The following is a 19,744-nucleotide window of genomic DNA, read 5'->3' on the forward strand; positions in this document are numbered from 1 at the left end:
AAAGATTTGTTTAGATAGCTCTAGCAGTAGCAAAAAAATGTTTTATGTCAACCTGGAAATTGGAAGATAATTTGAAAATACAACAATGGTATATAGAAATGAATAAATGTATTCCATTAGAAAAAATAACATATAGTTTAAGAAATAATATTGAAATATTTGAACAAATATGGGAGCCTTACATTAAATACAATAGCGAAAACCTACCGGGGACAATCATTACCTAAGTTGATGGAAGGAGAAGGAAAGAAAAGAATGGGGACTCAGTAGAATTTCTGGTGTTTTTTTTTTTGTTGAGTGACAACATTGTCTGACTGGTTTAATGTATCCTAGATTGTATACCTTAAATGGATGGGAGGGGGGGGGGGGTGGGGGGGTGGGTTTGGAGGAGGGAGGGGGGGAGAAAATGTCACTGTATATGTGTGAAAAGGAAAAAGTGTGTAGCATGGCTAATGTGATTTATGGTGTGAAAAATAAAAAATTTTAAAAAAAACTATAACTTCTCCCACTTCCTTCAGAACCCTTGGATGCATATCATCAGGACTAGGCGATTGTCTGGCTTTAGTCCCATTAGTTTCTCCATCACTACTTCCTTTGTAACAACTATTTTATCAAGGCCCTCCCCAACATTCGCATCCTTAAATCTGCACTTGGGTATGCTGGACGTGTCTTCCACCGTGAAGACTGACACAAAATATTTGTTTAATGCCTCGGCCATTTCCTCATTTTTTGCTACCAGTTTTCCTTTCTCATCCTCCAAGGGTCCTATGTTAACTCTGGCCACCCTCTTCCATTTTATATATTTATAAAATTTTTTGCTTTGTTTTTATATTTTGTGCCAATTTACTTTCATAATCCTTTTTCCCATTTCTTATTACCCGCTTTGTAACCCCTTTGTTGTCTCTTAAAGTTTTCCCAACCTTCCAGTTTCCCACTGCTCTTTGCAGCTTTGTACACCTGCGCCTTCAATTTTATACTCTCCTTTATTACCTTTGTTAACCACGGTTGATTTTTCCCTCTCTTGCTGCCCTTTTTCCTGACCGGAATATATTTTTGTTGAGCATTACAAAATATTTCTTTGATAATCTTCCAATGTTTCTCAACTGTTTCATCAATGAGCCTGTGCTCCCAGTCCACTCTGCACAATTCCTCCCTCATCCTATGGTAGTCACATCTGAATGAGAAATTCAATCATACTATGATCGCTATTTCCCAGATGCTCTCTGACTATTACATCATTTACTCTACCTATCTCATTGCACAACACGAGATCCAGGAGAGCATTTTTTCTTGTGGGTTCCTTAACATGCTGCTCAAGAAAGCTATCACGGATGCATTCTATGAAGTCCTCTTCTAGACTCCCACGACCAACTTGATTTTCCCAATCTATGTGGAAGTTAAAGTCCCCCATGACTACTGCTGTATCATTACTACATGCCTCACTTATCTCTCTATTTATTTCCTGTGCCACTATTGTTATTAGGTGGGCGATAGATAACACCCACCAATAATTTTTTCCGTTTGTTATTCTTTATCTCTACCCAAATGGACTCAACATTATGCTCTTTAGATCTTATATCATTCCTCACTACTGCCTGGAGCTCCTCTTTGATTAAGAGTGCAACTCCACCTCCCTTACCATCTTGTCTATCTCTTTGCACCACCTGATACCCTTGAAAGTTTAATTCCCATTTCGGGTCACCTTGTAGCCATGTTTCCGTGATGGCGACCAAATCATAGGCATGGGTACCGATTTGTGCCTCAAGTTCACTAACCTTATTTGTAATACTGCGGGCATTCAGATAAAGTGCCCTTATGCTCTTTGTCTTTTTAATAGCTAGTGACTTCTGTAACCTTTTCTTTTGATTTTTCTGCCCACTATTTTTCTTTGTAATTTTCTTAACACTCTCATTGACCCGAAAACTCACTGCACCATCTGATTTTTTACTTTCTCCTCCCAACATTACTTTTCCTATTTTACTTTTCCTGGCCATTACTTTAACTTCCCTACCCTTTTCCCTATCACTCTGGTTCCAATAACCCTGCCAAATTAGTTTAAACCTTGCCCCACTGCTGTACCAAACATACTTGCCAAAATGTTGACACCTTTTGGATTTAGGTGCAACCCGTCCCTCTTGTAAAGATCATGCCTTCCCCAAAAGAGATCCCAAAGATCCAAGAAGCCAAATCCTTGCCTTGTACACCAGCCCCTCAGCCACACGTTCATTTTCCTTATCCTTACATTCTTTTCATCACTTGCATTTGGAACAGGTAGTAATCCCGAGATCACCACCCTAGCGTTCCTGTCTCTCAGCTTTTGTCCCAGCTCACTGTAATCCCTTTTCATTACCTCGTCCCTTTTCTTGTCAATGTTGTTTGTACCCACATGTACCAAGACATCAGGCTGCTCTCCCTCTCCTCTCAGAATATTTTGGACCCGATTTGTGATATCTCGTACCCTTGCACCAGGGAGGCAGCACATCATGCGGGTGTACTTATCTGGCTCACAGAACCTCCTGTCTGTACCCCTGACAATGGAGTCCCCAATAACTTCTGCATTTCTCCTTTTCCTTTTCTTTTGCACCACTCTGCCAGGCTCATTGACATAGACCTGGTGCCCGTGGCCATCTTCTGTCCGGTCATCTCCATCAACAGAATCCAACACAACACAACTGTTGCTGAGTGGGATAGTCACTGGTGTGCTCTCCATTTTTCTCGCTTTTTTCTTTCCCCCCCCTGACAGTTTCCCACTTACCTGACACAGGTTCTGGAGTATTTATCGCCCTGAAAGTTGAGTCGATTAACTCCTCACTCTCCCTTACAAGCCGCAGGTCATCAATCTGCAACTCCATATCCCTAATTCGCTCCCTTCGTAACTGCATCTCGGTTCACCTGGTGCACATGTGGCCATTTGGGAGGGTGGAGGTCACCCATTGTTCCCACATCTGACACCCAGTACAGAGCACTAACCCTATTAGCATGACTCTGAATACGAAGGCAAATCACTCATCTTACCTTTTCTCCTTGCCTCCTTTCGCCGAAGCCTGATAAGCCAAAGCCAGGAAGTCTCACTCCTTCACTGCTCCACTCACTCACTGAGCCACTCCTCGCTGTCCGCTCCCTCCCCTTTCACTGCTTTTATTGGCCCCTTGACCAATTAACCCTGTCACTTTCAGCAAGCTCCTCCTCCTCTGATGAAGTAATGAAGGATCTCACCTTTCTTTAAGTTCACCCCGGCATTATGACATTTCTCTGACAAGTATAATGCAGCGTCATCAATAATAATTCTGGAAGATGAAGAAGATAGATTATGATAGCAGTTAGCTGGTTGAAAAACAGAAAAAATAAACAATTGAATTGAAAGAAGTTTAGTCAGTACCTTAACGTAGAGCAGTTCTTGTCCAGTAAAATGTTACTGGATATCGTGAAGGTTTCAACGGTTGCTATTGCTCGAACTGGTAAATACAGAGGCCTAGAATGTAGACAAAAGCACAGGTAAAACATCCTCTACTCCAACTCATTTCGCACTTCTTGAAATGGTACACCTTCTCTTTTGCTTATAAACCAAGCCTAGCATCCACAATTCTTTAACCTCACTGGTGTCTTGTATCAAGATGTCCAACTTAAGCTTTCATCCAGATATCACTTTGTTCCTTGCAATCCTCTGGAATAAGGAACAAGATGAAGGCCAAGTTTCAATGTTAACAATAGAGTCCAGATGACCTGGATTTGGCAGTGTTTCATTAGAGGAAGTGCTGACTGGAGGTCGGTAACCAGTGGTATTCTGCAGAAATCAATGCTGACACTCATGGAGGAAGTTTGTTGAAGGGTATGGATCAGTTGGAAATAAGAGCAGAGAAATGGCAGATAGAGAGGTCTTCCATGTTGGGAGATCAAATGTAAATTTTGGGGTGCAAACAAGTAGGCATGGAGGAAGATAAGTCTCCTGGTCCAAATGGAATGCATCCCAGGCGACTGAAATAAATTATGGGAGTTATAGGAGGACAGACGGGCAGCTCCTGCTCCTATTTCTTATGTTCTTCTGCAAGTTCCTAGCTCCCTGAAAGTGTTTACACAAGTAGATAGGATGGTAAAGAGGGCATGTAGCCCTTCATTGGTGTGAGCTTGAGTATAAAAGCTGGGCCATCGGGTTGTAGCTGGGTCACACCTGGAGTCTTGTGTGCAGTTCTGGTTGCCACATTACAGAAAGATATGGAGGCTTTGGAGAAAGTGCAGAAGAGATTCACCAGAATGTTGTCTGGATTAAATAATATTAGCTATCAGCAGAGATTGGACAAACTTGGATTGTTTTCTCTGGAATGTCAGAGGCTGAGGGGTGAACTAATAGAAGTATAAAAAGATATAAAAGACATAGACAAAGTAGATTGATAGTCAGAGAGTCTTTTATGCAGGGTAGAACTATCAAATACCAGAGGGCATAGCTTTAAGGTTAGAGGGGGGAAATTTATAGGAGACTTACAAGGTAAGTTTCTTTTTACCACTGAGAAATAGATGCCTGGAACATGCCAGGGAGGGTGATGGAAGCAGACAACATATAAGATACATGAACAGACAGGGAATAGAAGTATATAGGCAATGCACAGGCAGATGGGATTAGTTTAAATTGGCACCACAGTTGATCCAATCATTGACCTTTTCCTATGCTGGATTGTTTGATGTTCTATTCACCTGTAGTCAAGGGCGCAGCTCCAGAGGTGAAGATGGAAGGTTGTTGCATTGGCTGGACGAGAATACCCCAACACTGGCTCCTCAGCGATATTCAAGAAATCCAGTATCTAATAGACAAAATTAGATATTAATCACAAACAGCAGCAGGAAACATTTTGAATCCTAATTAAAACACAAATATCATGCAACAATCCCAATTTTTTATTCTTATCAACCCCTACTTACCTTTACACTAAGTATATTGCAGACGTATGAATCAATAATGTTCAGGAATTAGGAAGTTCCCTGAAGTTGTTGAGGAACTGTGAACAGGAAAAGAGGCTCATTGCAATTTCAGACCTCTTTCCTGGTCATCCTTCTGGGTCAGGGCAATGTAGCAGACAGGTTTAATAGGGACTCCTGCAAATTTCTACAGGTGTACAGCGGAGAGCATTCTGACTAGTGGTATCTCTGTCCGGTATGACGGTGCCAATGCACAGGACAGAAAGAGACTACATGAGGTTGTAAATGTGGCCAGCATCATCATGGACAAACTTGGATTGTTTTCTCTGGAATGTCAGAGGCTGAGGGGTGAACTAATAGAAGTATAGAAAGATATGAGAGGCATAGACAAGGTAGATTGATAGTGAGGGAGTCTTTTATTCAGAGTAGAAATATCAAATACCAGAGGGCATGTCCTCTTCACACTGCTATCATCAGAAAGGGGGCTAAGAAGCCTGAAGATAGTACAAAAACAGCTGCTTTCCCTCTGCCATCAGATTTCTAAATGGACAATGAACCACAGAAACAACCCTTCTTTTTTGGGGTAAAACACAGGATTCTGTTGACACCGTGGTTAAGTGAAAAAACGCACAAATGCTGGAGAAACTCAGCAGGTCAAACAGTGCCTTTATGTAGCAAAGGTAAAGATACATCACCAACGTTTTGGGCTTAAGCCCTTCATCAAGGTGTGGGGGAATATGAGAGATGTCTGAACAAAAGGGGGAAGGGGAGACGGGGGTGTGGTGAGGGTGAGAGATGATAAGTTGGGCGGGGGGGTGAAGACCAGAGAAAGGAAGAAGGGAGGAATCTAGGTTAGGTGGAGAGAGAAAGGAAGTAGGAACTGGAATGACTAGTTAAGGGTGGGGGGGGGAAAAGGAAAGATAATTAGTGGAATGCAGTGAACTCAATGTTCATGCCCTGGGGTTGGAGGGTGCCCAGATTAAAAATGAGGTATTGATCCTCCAATCTGCGGCTGGTCAGGGTGGGATAATGTGAAAGGCCATGAACAGATATGTGAGCTAGGGGAGTCACGTGATGGAGTAGTGGCCGGTAGGGGAACTCCAGCCCTCTCCAGAAAAGTTAAAAAAAGATAGAGAAAGAGCAAAGGCACAAACTTAAAAACCAAAACAAAGTGAAAGTAAAAGTGTGAAGAAAATGGCAGCGAAGAAAGAAAAACCAAAAACAACAAGAAGAAAAGAAGGAAAGACGTCGGAAGAAGAAGGTGAAGGCCTTACCTGTCCGAAGAGGCCCGCCGCGGAGAGAGAGGCCTGCTCCCACAGGTCAGTGGAAGTCCCGGGCTCGGGACTACAAAAATGGCTCCCAGAGCCGAGTAAAAGTGCGCAACCGCGCATGAAAAAAAAACCCACTGACGGGAGGGGGGAACAGCTGCGGAGTCGATCTCCACAGCTGAGAGAGACACCTGCAGCACAGCAGCAGGTGCAGAACACAGGCAATAACGGCAACAGGAAAGAAGAGGGTAAAAAGAAAACAAGGAAACAACAGATGGTCAATCCAGAGGAAGAAGAAGAACAGAAAGAAGTGGAAGAAGAAGAGAAAGGCAAGACAATGGATGTATCTTTTTTTAAAGAATATATGGAATCAGTGAAAGAATGGCAATTACAAGAATTTGATGAGATAAAAAGAAGAATTAAGAATGCAGAAGAAAGAATGAATAAAATGGAAGTGGCCATATCAGAATTGGCAAAAAGGGTGGAAAATATGGAAAAACGAGAAACATTTGTAGATATGGAAGTAAAAGACTTAAAAGAGAAATTAGAAGAATCTAATAAAAAAGCTAAAGAAGCACAGGAGCTGTTAGCTCAGTAGATATGATAGAAAACTATAATAGAAGAAATAATATAAAGATAGTGGGCCTTAAGGAAGATGAAGAAGGCAAGAATATGTGAGAATTTATAAAAGATTGGATCCCCAGGGTCCTGGGAAGACCAGAATTACAGGAAGAAATGGAAATAGAGAGGGCACATAGAACTTTAGCCCCGAAACCACAACCGCAGCAAAAACCAAGATCCATTTTAGTAAAATTCTTAAGATATACAACAAGAGAAAATATATTGGAGAAAGCAATGAAGAAAGTAAGAGAGGACAAAAAGCCACTGGAATATAAAGGTCAAAAAATTTTTTTCTATCCAGACATAAGTTTTGAACTCTGAACAGCGAAAACGATCTAATGGAAAAAAGGATATAAGTTTATGTTAAGGTACCCAGCGGTACTTAAAATAATTATTCCAGGGCAACAAAACAGACTATTCTCGGATCCAGAGGAAGCAAGGAAATTTGCAGAACAACTACAAAACAAGCAGAGAGATGAAGACATGTAATAAGAGTAAAAATGGCCACGATCTATATGTATGTGTGTAAAGGGGTATATGCATGTATATATATAGTGTGTATACATGAATGTATCCGTATTTAGAGGAAAATATATAGAGTATAGACAAGAATTAATAAGGGAGAGAAATGGAATAGAGGGAATAAGGAGGGAATTAAAAGAGTGACCTTTGTTACATATGAAAATTGAAATCTTTTCTGGGGGGTGCTGGGTGGGGAGGAGTTAAGGTCACTGCAAAATCAGCTGATGTTTGCGAGTGAATTTGCAAATCCAAATGGAGAGGGGAGATGTGGTTGTCTGAAAAGGGATAAAGGACAACTCAGGAGGGGGAGGGGAGATTGGGGTTAAAGAAGTTTTAAATAGGAGAAAAGGGAAAATGTTTGATGTTTTAGAAATGTTGTCTTATAAAGCGTTCAAAACAAGAAAGCAGAAATGGATAAGAAGGAAAGGTAATGATGGAGAAATGGAAAGGGAGGATAAACAAAGTATAAAATGGCTACGCTGAACTATATGACTTTAAATATTAATGGAATACATAACCAAATTAAAAGGAAGAAACTGCTAAATTTACTGAAAAAAGAAAAAATTGATATAGCATTTGTGCAAGAAACACATTTAACTGAATTGGAGCACAAGAAATTAAAGAGAGATTGGGTAGGACACGTAACAGCAGCGTCGTATAATTCAAAGACAAGAGGAGTAGCTATATTAATTAGTAAAAATGTGCCAATTAAAATAGAAGAGGAAATAATAGATCCAGCAGGGAGATATGTAATGATAAAATGTCAGATATATTCGGAGTTTTGGAATCTACTCAATGTATATTCACCTAACGAAGAAGATCAAAAGTTTATGCAAGATTTTTTTTGAAGATAGCAGATACGCAAGGGAACATATTAATAGGAGGGGATTTCAACCTGAATTTGGATTCTAATATGGACAAAACTGGGAAAAAATTAACAGAAAGAACAAAGTAACCAAATTTATAATTAAATTGATGCAAGAAATGCAACTTTTGGATATATGGAGGAAACAACACCCAAAGGAAAAGGAATATTCATATTACTCGGCTAGACATAAAACATACTCAAGAATAGACCTATTTTTGTTATCAGCTCGTATGCAAGATAGAGTAAGAAAAACAGAATATAAAGCTAGAATATTATCGGACCATTCACCCTTAATATTGACAATAAAGTTAGAGGACATCCCTCAAGAATGTATAGATGGAGATTAAACTCCATGTTACTCAAAAGGCAGGATCTTAGAGAATTCATTGAAAGACAGATTAAAATGTATTTTGAAATAAATACGGAGTCAGTGAAAGATAAGTTTATACTATGGGATGCAATGAAAGCGTTCATTAGAGGGCAAATAATAAGTTATGTAACCAAGATGAAGAAGGACTATAAACAGGAAACAGAGCAGTTGGAAAGGGAAATAGTAAATATAGAAAAATAATTAGCAATGAAGGAAGATACAACTAAAAGAAGAGAATTGGCAGATAAAAAAATAAAATATGAAATACTACAAACATATAAGGTGGAGAAGAATATAATGAAGTCAAAACAGAAATATTATGAACTAGGGGAAAAAACGCACAAAATTCTAGCATGGCAGCTTAAGACAGAACAAGCTAAGAAAATGGTATTGGCATCAAGGAAAAAAGACAAACAAATCACATATAATCCAAAGGAGATCAAGGAAAACTTTAGAGAATTCTATGAACAATTATACCAAACTGAAAATGAAGGGAAAGAAGGGAAAATAGATGAATTTCTAATTAAAATTGAACTACCAAAACTACAAATAGAGGAACAAAATAAATTAACAGAACCATTTGGAATAGTAGAAATACAAGAGATAATAAAAAAATTACCAAATAATAAAACACCAGGAGAGGATGGATTCCCAATAGAATTCTATAAAACATTTAAAGATTTATTAATTCCTCCCCTCCTGGAAGTAATCAACCAGATTGATAAAATACAAAGCTTACCAGATTTATGTAAAACAGCAATAATTACAGTAATACTAAAGGGAAAGATCCACTCGCACCAGCGTCATATAGACCAATATCTTTACTTAACACAGATTATAAGATAATAGCTAAACTATTAGCAAACAGATTAGCAGAGTATGTACCGAAAATGGTAAATCTAGACCAAACTGGATTTATTAAAAAAAGACGCACAACAGACAATATTTGTAAATTTATTAACTTAATTCATGCAGTAGAAGGGAGTAAAGCGCCAACAGTAGCAGTTGCTTTAGACACAGAGAAGGCCTTTGACAGAGTAGAATGGAATTATTTATTCAAAGTATTGCAAAAATTCAGTTTACCAGAGAAGTTTATTAATTGGATTAAAGCATTATATAAGGGACCATTGGCGAAAGTGACAGTAAATGGATATATATCAAAGCAATTTAACTTAACCAGGTCAACACGGCAGGGATGCCCACTATCACCCTTATTGTTCGCGTTAGCTATAAAACCACTAGCAGAATTGATAAGAATAGAAAATAATATTAAAGAGATAAATATAAAAGATAAGGAATATAAAATCAGTTTATTTGCGGATGATGTTATAGTATACTTAACAGAACCAGAACTATCGATAAAAGAATTATATAAGAAATTGAAGGAATATGGAGAAGTGTCGGGTTACAAGATCAACGTAAATAAAAGTGAAGCAATGCCTATGAATAATGCGGATTTCTCAAAATTTAAGAAGGAATCACCATTCAGATGGCAAATGCAAGCAATAAGATACCTAGGTATACAAATAAATAAAAATCTCGGCCAACTATATAAACTCAATTATTATCCACTAATGAAAAAAATTACAGGACGATTTAGAGCATTGGAAAGATTTACCACTAACACTAATAGGAAGGATAAACTGTATAAAAATGAACATTTTTCCAAGGATATTATACCTATTTCAGGCATTGCCAATACACCTGACAGAGAAATTCTTCAAGGAGTTAAAGAAAATAATAAGGAAATTTTTATGGAAAGGGGGGAAACCGAGGATAGCACTAGATAAATTCTTCTTTGGCTTGGCTTCGCGGACGAAGATTTATGGAGGGGGTAAAAAGTCCACGTCAGCTGCAGGCTCGTTTGTGGCTGACAAGTCCGATGCGGGACAGGCAGACACGATTGCAGTGGTTGCAAGGGAAAATTGGTTGGTTGGGGTTGGGTGTTGGGTTTTTCCTCCTTTGCCTTTTGTCAGTGAGGTGGGCTCTGCGGTCTTCTTCAAAGGAGGTTGCTGCCCGCCAAACTGTGAGGCGCCAAGATGCACGGTTTGAGGCGTTATCAGCCCACTGGCGGTGGTCAATGTGGCAGGCACCAAGAGATTTCTTTAGGCAGTCCTTGTACCTTTTCTTTGGTGCACCTCTGTCACGGTGGCCAGTGGAGAGCTCGCCATATAATACGATCTTGGGAAGGCGATGGTCCTCCATTCTGGAGACGTGACCCATCCAGCGCAGCTGGATCTTCATAAGCGTGGACTCGATGCTGTCGACCTCTGCCATCTCGAGTACTTCGACGTTAGGGGTGTAAGCGCTCCAATGGATGTTGAGGATGGAGCGGAGACAACGCTGGTGGAAGTGTTCTAGGAGCCGTAGGTGGTGCCGGTAGAGGACCCATGATTCGGAGCCGAACAGGAGTGTGGGTATGACAACGGCTCTGTATACGCTTATCTTTGTGAGGTTTTTCAGTTGGTTGTTTTTCCAGACTCTTTTGTGTAGTCTTCCAAAGGCGCTATTTGCCTTGGCGAGTCTGTTGTCTATCTCATTGTCGATCCTTGCATCTGATGAAATGGTGCAGCCGAGATAGGTAAACTGGTTGACCGTTTTGAGTTTTGTGTGCCCGATGGAGATGTGGGGGGGCTGGTAATCATGGTGGGGAGCTGGCTGATGGAGGACCTCAGTTTTCTTCAGGCTGACTTCCAGGCCAAACATTTTGGCAGTTACCGCAAAGCAGGACGTCAAGCGCTGAAGAGCTGGCTCTGAATGGGCAACTAAAGCGGCATCATCTGCAAAGAGTAGTTCACGGACAAGTTTCTCTTGTGTCTTGGTGTGAGCTTGCAGGCGCCTCAGATTGAAGAGACTGCCATCCGTGCGGTACCGGATGTAAACAGCGTCTTCATTGTTGGGGTCTTTCATGGCTTGGTTCAGCATCATGCTGAAGAAGATTGAAAAGAGGGTTGGTGCGAGAACACAGCCTTGCTTCACGCCATTGTTAATGGAGAAGGGTTCAGAGAGCTCATTGCTGTATCTGACCCGACCTTGTTGGTTTTCGTGCAGTTGGATAATCATGTTGAGGAACTTTGGGGGACATCCGATGCGCTCTAGTATTTGCCAAAGCCCTTTCCTGCTCACGGTGTCGAAGACTTTGGTGAGGTCAACAAAGGTGATGTAGAGTCCTTTGTTTTGTTCTCTGCACTTTTCTTGGAGCTGTCTGAGGGCAAAGACCATGTCAGTGGTTCCTCTGTTTGCGCGAAAGCCGCACTGTGATTCTGGGAGAATATTCTCGGCGACACTAGGTATTATTCTATTTAGTAGAATCCTAGATAAATTAACAGAATGGTATAAACAAGGAGGCTTACAACTGCCAAACTTTAAAAATTATTATAGAGCCGCACAATTAAGATACCTATCAGATTTTTATCAAACAAGGGAAAAGCCAGATTGGACTAGATTAGAATTAGATAAAATAGGGGAAAAGATACCTGAACACATATTGTATAAATGGGATGAAAAACTGGTACAACATAGAAGTTCTCCAGTATTACATCATCTACTCAATATTTGGAAGAAGGTTCATGTAGAAAGAAATAAAACAAATTATCAATTACCAAAACTAATATTGACGCAAAATAAGTTATTCCCTTTTACAATAGATAAACTTTCCTTTAGAGAATGGGAGAAAAAAGGGATCAAAAGAATAGAAAATTATTTTTCAGGAAATAGATTATTATCCTTTGAACAAATGAAAGATAAATACAATAGAACTCAAGATACAGTGCTGGCATATTACCAATTGAGATCCTACTTGAAGGACAAATTAGGAAGCAGTCTGAGTTTACCAGAGGGAAGTAACTTTGAATATGTGATTACAGACACAATGATAATCAAAAGATTTATAACAAATATGTATATTAAACTGCAAGAAAAGGAGAATGAGGAAACAAATGGTAAAACTAAACAAAAATGGGAACAAGATTTAAATATAAAGATAAAAAAGGAAACATGGGAGAAGTCATGTTCTGGAACGATAAGAAATACAATAAATACGAGGTTACGTATGATACAATATAACTGGATACACAGGCTATACATTACACTTCAAAAGTTAAATAAATGGGACCCAACAGTATCTGATAGATGTTTTTGATGTAAAAAAGAAATGGGAACAACAATTCATGCAATCTGGACATGTGAGAAAGTAGAAAAATTTTGGGAAGATCTAAACCAAATATTAAATAAAATTACAGAAAACAATATACCAAAGAACCCAGAGATCTTCCTCCTAAGTAACATAAAAAACAAAGAATTTGGAATTGATTTGGAGGATGCACAAAAAAGATTTGTTAAGATAGCTCTAGCCGTAGCAAAAAAATGTATAATGTCAACCTGGAAATCGGAAGATAATTTGAAAATACAACAATGGTATATAGAAATGAATAAATGTATTCCATTAGAAAAAATAACATATAGTTTAAGAAATAATATTGAAATATTTGAACAAATATGGGAGCCTTACATGAAACACAATAGAGAAAACCTACCGGGAACATTCACTACCTAAATTAACGAAAGGAGAAGGAAATGAAAAGAATTGACTCAGTGGAATTTCTTGTTTATTTTTATTGTATGACAGCATTGTTTGACTGGTTTTATGTATCCTAGATTTTGTACTTTAAATGGACGGGAGGGGGGAGGTAGGGAGGGTGGGATGGGAGGAGGGAGGGGGGGAGAAAATGGCACTGTATATATTTGAAAAGGAAAAAGTATGTATCATGGTTAATGTGGTTTATGGTGTGAAAAATAAAAAATAAAAAAATAAAATAAAAAAAACAGATACGTGAGCTTGAGAGCATGACTCAGAATTGAAATGGTTGGCTATGGGGAGGTCGCTTTTATTGTGGATGGAGAGGAGGTGCTGGGCGAAGTGATCTCCTAATCTGCGACCAGTCTCTCTCAAGTACAGGTGGCCACAGAGGGGGCACCAGATGCAGTAAATGAGTTATTTGGAGGTTCAGGTGAAGTATTGCTTCACCTGAAAGGTCTGTGTGGGACCTCGAACCAGGGCGAGGGAAGAGGCAAAGGGTGAAGGTATTACACCTCCTACGACCACATTGGAAGATGCTGGGGGGGCGATGGGAGGGGAGGGAAGAGTGCACAAGGGATTCACAGAGGGAGCGGTCCATACGGAAGGCTGAGAGGGGAAGAGAAGGAGAAATGTGTCTGATGGTGGGATAAGAACTCGAAATTCCAGCAGATAATGTGGTGGATGTGGAGGCAGGTGGGGTGGTAGGTGAGGATGAGGGGGATTCTATGTTTATTGTTTCTGGGGGGTGGGGGAACTAGGGCAGATGAGCAGGGAATGGATGAGTTGTGGGTGAGGACTGAGTTAATAGTGGTGGAGGGGAAGCCACGTTTGTGGAAGGCGGCAGACATTTCAGAGGCTCTGGACTGGAAGACCTCATCTTGGGAGCAGACGCAGCGGAGACGGAGAATTGAAAAAAGGGGATGGAGTCCTTGCAGGTGACAGGGCGTGAGGACGTGTAGTCCAGGTAGGTGTGGGAGTAAGAGTTTTGTACAGGTCAGATCTTCTCAGAAGAAATTCTAATGATCCACATATCTGAACTCCTGCTCCCTGTACCAAATATCAGCCACGCATTCATCTGCCAAAACTTCCTATTTCTACCCTCTCTGGCGCATGGCACAGGCAGCATTCATGAGATTACCACCCTCGAGGTCCTGCTTTTTAAACTTCTTTCCTACTTCTATCTATGTCTTTAATTCCCATGTGGACCACAACACCCAGCTGCTCCCCTCCCCCTTCCAGAATGCTATGAACTCGATCAGAGACATCCGTGACCCTGGCATCTAGGAGGCAACATTCCATCTGGGAGCCTCGATCTTGTACATAGAACCCCCCTATCCACATGTCCCCAATCACCATCACTCTCCTCTTCTCTCCCTTTCCTTCCTGAGCCAGGGGAGCCAGCCTCTGTGCCAGAGACGTAACAACTTGTCTCTGGGAGGTCATTCCTACTAACAGTATCCAAAACAGTATGCCTTTTGTTGATGGGAACGGCCACAGGGGTACTCTGCACTGTCTGGAACATAGGAACATAGGAAGTAGGAACAGGAGTAGGCCAAAAATGGCCCATCGAGCCTGCTCCGCCATTCAATACAATCATGGCTGATTATTTATGACATAACTCCACCTACCTGCCTTCTCCCCATATCCCCTAATTCCTCTATCATGCAAAAATTTATCTAACCGAATTTTAAATATGTTTAATGAGGCAGCCTCAATCACTTCCCTGGTTAGAGAATTCCAAACATTCACTACTCTCTGGGAAAAACTATTTTTCCTCATCTCTGTCCTAAATCTACTCCCCCGAATCTTGAGACTGTGTCCTCTCGTTTTAGTTTCCCCAGCCAGCTCAAAAAACCTTCCTACATCTATCCTGTCCATACCCTTCATAGTCCTATATGTTTCTATAAGATCTCCTCTCATTCTTCTGAACTCGAGCGAATACAATCCTAGACGATATAATCTTTCATCATAAGTCAACCCTTTCATCCCAGGGATCAACCTAGTAAACCTCCTCTGGTCCATCTCCAAAGCCAGTATATCCTTCCTCAAATATGGAGACCAGAACTGGACACAGTACTCCAGGTGCGGTCTCACCAGTACCTTATACAGTTGCAACATTACCTCCCTACTCCTGAATTCAATTCCTTTAGCGATGAAGGCCAACATTCCATTTGCCTTCTTAATAACCTGCTGCACCTGCAACCTAACTTTTTGCGATTCATGCACAAGCCCTCCCAAGTCCCTATGCACAACAGCATGCTGTAGTTTTTCATCCTTTAAATAATATTCAGCTCTTTTATTTTTCTTGCCAAAGTGGATAACCTCACACTTACTAACATTGTACTCCATCTGCCAGACCTTTGCCCACTCATCTAGCTTAACTCTATCCCTCTGCAGACTCTCCACATCCTCATTACAATTTGCTCTTCCACTCAATTTGGTGTCATCCGCAAACTTGGCTGCACCACATTTTGTCCCCTCCTCCAAGTCATCAATGTAAATGATGAAAAGTTGTGGGCCTAACCCTGACCCCTGCGGCACCCCACTTACCATTCTCTGACAACCTGAAAAACTCCCACTTATCCCGACTCTCTGCCTTTTGTCACACAACCAATTTTCAATCCAGGCCAATATACTTCCCCAAACTCCACTTCCCTGTAACTTACTGAGAAGTCTCTTGTGTGTCACCTTATCAAACGTTTTCTGGAAATCCAAATATACAACATCAACCTGTTCCCCTCTATCCTCCGCACCCATTATATCCTCAAAGAATCCTAACAAGTTTGTCAAACAAGATCTTCCCTTTCTAAAACCATGCTGTGTCTGCCTGATTGAACCCTTACGTTCCAAAAGTTTCACTATTTCATCTTTAATGACGGGTTCAAGCAATTTTCCAACTACAGACGTCAAGCTAATTGGCCAATAATTTCCAGTCTTCTGCCTACATCCCTTCTTAAAAAGTGGCGTGACATTTGCTGTCTTCCAGTCTGCCAGGACATGCCCAGAATCCAAAGAATTTTGGTATAGGACCACCAATGCATCAACTCTAACTTCTGCCATTTCCTTCAGAACCCTTGGATGCAATATCATCAGGACTAGGCGATTGTCTGGCTTTAGTCCCATTAGTTTCTCCATCACTACTTCCTTTGTAACAACTATTTTATCAAGGCCCTCCCCAACATTCGCATCCTTAAATCTGCACTTGGACATGCTGGACGTGTCTTCCACCGTGAAGACTGACACAAAATATTTGTTTAATGCCTCGGCCATTTCCTCATTTTTTGCTACCAGTTTTCCTTTCTCATCCTCCAAGGGTCCTATGTTAACTCTGGCCACCCTCTTCCGTTTTATATATTTATAAAATTTTTTGCTTTCTGTTTTTATATTTTGTGCCAATTTACTTTCATAATCCTTTTTCCCATTTCTTATTACCTGCTTTGTAACCCCTTGTTGTCTCTTAAAGTTTTCCCAACCTTCCAGTTTCCCACTGCTCTTTGCAGCTTTGTACACCTGCGCCTTCAATTTTATACTCTCCTTTATTTCCTTTGTTAATCACGGTTGACCTTTTTCCTGACCGGAATTGTTGAGCATTACAAAATATTTCTTTGAAAATCTTCCAATGTTCCTCAACTGTTTCATCAATTAGCCTGTGCTCCCAGTCCACTCTGCACAATTCCTCCCTCATCCTATGGTAGTCACATCTGAATGAGAAATTCAATCATACTATGATCGCTATTTCCCAGATGCTCTCTGACTATTACATCATTTACTCTACCTATCTCATTGCACAACACGAGATCCAGGAGAGCATTTTCTCTTGTGAGTTCCTTAACATGCTGCTCAAGAAAGCTATCACGGATGCATTCTATGAAGTCCTCTTCTAGACTCCCACGACCAACTTGATTTTCCCAATCTATGTGGAAGTTAAAGTCCCCCATGACGACTGCCGTATCATTATTACATGCCTCACTTATCTCTCTATTTATTTCCTGTGCCACTAAACTATTGTTATTTGGTGGGCGATAGATAACACCCACCAATAATTTTTTCCGTTTGTTATTCTTTATCTCTACCCAAATGGACTCAACATTATGCTCTTTAGATCTTATATCATTCCTCACTACTGCCTGGAGCTCCTATTTGATTAAGAGTGCAACTCCACCTCCTTTACCATCCTGTTTATCACTTTGCACCACCTGATACCCTTGAAAGTTTAATTCCCATTTCGGGTCACCCTGTAGCCATGTTTCCGTGATGGCTACCAAATCATAGGCATGGGTACTGATTTTCGCCTCAAGTTCACTAACCTTATTTCTAATACTGCGGGCATTCAGATAAAGTGCCCTTATGCTCTTTGTCTTTTTAATAGCTAGTGACTTCTGTAACCTTTTCTTTTGATTTTTCTGCCCACTATTTTTCTTTGTTATTTTCTTAACACTCTCATTGACCCGAAAACTCACTGCACCATCTGATTTTTTACTTTCTCCTCCCAACATTACTTTTCCTATTTTACTTTTCCTGGCCATTACTTTAACTTCCCTACCCTTTTCCCTATCACTCTGGTTCCAATAACCCTGCCAAATTAGTTTAAACCTTGCCCCACTGCTGTACCAAACATACTTGCCAAAACGTTGACACCTTTTGGATTTAGGTGCAACCCGTCCCTCTTGTAAAGATCATGCCTTCCCCAAAAGAGATCCCATTGATCCAAGAAGCCAAATCCTTGCCTTGTACACCAGCACCTCAGCCACACGTTCATTTTCCTTATCCTTACATTCTTTTCATCACTTGCATTTGGAACAGGTAGTAATCCCAAGATCACCACCCTAGCGTTCCTGTCTCTCAGCTTTCGTCCCAGCTCACTGTAATCCCTTTTCATTACCTCGTTTCTTTTCCTGTCAATGTCGTTTGTACCCACATGTACCAAGACATCAGGCTGCTCTCCCTCTCCTCTCAGAATATTTTGGACCCGATTTGTGATATCTCGTTCCCTTGCACCAGGGAGGCAGCACACCATGCGGGTATACTTATCTGGCTCACAGAACCTCCTGTCTGTACCCCTGACAATGGAGTCCCCAATAACTACTGCATTTCTCCTTTTCCTTTTGTTTTGCACCACTCTGCCAGGCTCATTGCCGTTGACCTGGTGCCCGTGGCCATCTTCTGTCCGGTCATCTCCCTCAACAGAATCCAACACAACATAACTGTTGCTGAGTGGGATAGTCACTGGTGTGCTCTCCATTTTTCTCGCTTTTTTCTTTCCCCCCCTGACGGTTTCCCACTTACCTGACACAGGTTCTAGAGTATTTACCGCCCTGAAAGTTGAGTCGATTAACTCCTCACTCTCCCTTACAAGCCGCAGGTCATCAATCTGCAACTCCATATTCCTAATTCGCTCCCTTAGTAACTGCATCTCGGTTCACCTGGTGCAGATGTGGCCATTTGGGAGGGTGGAGGTCACCCATTGTTCCCACATCTGACACCCAGTACAGAGCACTAACCCTATTGGCATAACTCTGAATACGAAGGCAAATCACTCAGCTTACCTTTTCTCCTTGCCTGCTTTCGCCGAAGCCTGATAAGCCAAAGCCAGGAAGTCTCACTCCTTCACTGCTCCACTCACTCACTGAGCCACTCCTCGCTGGCCGCTCCCTCCCCTTTCACTCCTTTTATTGGCCCCTTGACCAATTAACCCTGTCACTTTCAGCAAGCTACTCCTCCTCTGATTCACAGCCTGACTCTCTCCAAGCTCCTCCTCCGACTCACAGCCGAACCAAGTCTGCATCTTCCCCTTCCCTCTCCTGCCTTTTAGTTGTTCCATCCATGCCACTGTAAATAGCAGCTACCATGTCTAAATCCCCACACCAACAGGCTCTTTCATTCAAAACATTACATCCAGAGTCTGAACTCTGAGGCTCAGTGCTAATCAGCTAGATCTACATTGAACCTGGGAGTCACTATCTCAGAGAATCTTTCCTGGACTTGACACATTTGTGTCATTGTGAAGAAAGCATGTCAGCATCTCTACTTTCTTGAGTTTGCAGAGGTTTGGTATGATATCAGAAACCTTGGCAAACTTCTACAGATATGTAGTGGAAAGTGTGCTAACTAGCTGCATCATTGCCTGGTATTGGGGGGGGCACAAACATGTCTGACTGGAGAGCTCTGCAAAAGGTAGTGGACTCAGCCCAATATATCACAGGCAACTCCCCACCATCGAGAAAATCTTCGTTAAATGTTGCCATCGGGGAGCAGCAGCAATTATCAAAGATCTAGATTACCCAGCACACGCTGTGTTCTCACTGCTGCCATCAGGAAAGAGGTATAGGGTGCTACCAGGTTCTCGGACCACCACATTCAGTAACAGTTGCTACCTCTCCACGATCAGACTCCTGAGCAACAGACTCAATTAGAGACTCATTTAAGCACTCTTATTTTGCACTCTACTAATTATTCAGTATTTATTCTCTATAAATTCTTTACATTTCTCTCTTTTGTATACTTAGCCTTATCCTGAGTAGCTCTACCGAGAAGTAGAAATGCTGCCTAGCCTGCAGGAAAAGGAATCTCAGGGTTCTATGTAATGTCATGTACAGTATGTTCTC

The 19,744-nt window shown here is 41.1% G+C and overlaps 1 protein-coding gene across 17 annotated transcripts in view; it reads right to left on the reverse strand.

Moving 5' to 3' along the window:
• LOC138753182 (autophagy-related protein 2 homolog B-like) overlaps positions 1–19,744 on the reverse strand; it is a 245,827-nt gene that overhangs the window by 92,413 nt on the left and 133,670 nt on the right. For all 17 annotated transcript variants that reach the window (XM_069915817.1, XM_069915816.1, XM_069915821.1 and 14 more), the window contains 3 exons: positions 4,690–4,796; positions 3,380–3,472; positions 3,217–3,287 (listed from right to left, as the gene is read on the reverse strand). In XM_069915817.1, coding sequence (XP_069771918.1) covers positions 3,217–3,287; positions 3,380–3,472; positions 4,690–4,796 — 271 coding nt within the window. The remainder of the gene's footprint in view (positions 1–3,216; positions 3,288–3,379; positions 3,473–4,689; positions 4,797–19,744) is intronic.

Source organism: Narcine bancroftii, chromosome 2 (assembly GCF_036971445.1).
Source record: "Narcine bancroftii isolate sNarBan1 chromosome 2, sNarBan1.hap1, whole genome shotgun sequence".
NCBI classification, from domain to species: domain Eukaryota; kingdom Metazoa; phylum Chordata; class Chondrichthyes; order Torpediniformes; family Narcinidae; genus Narcine; species Narcine bancroftii.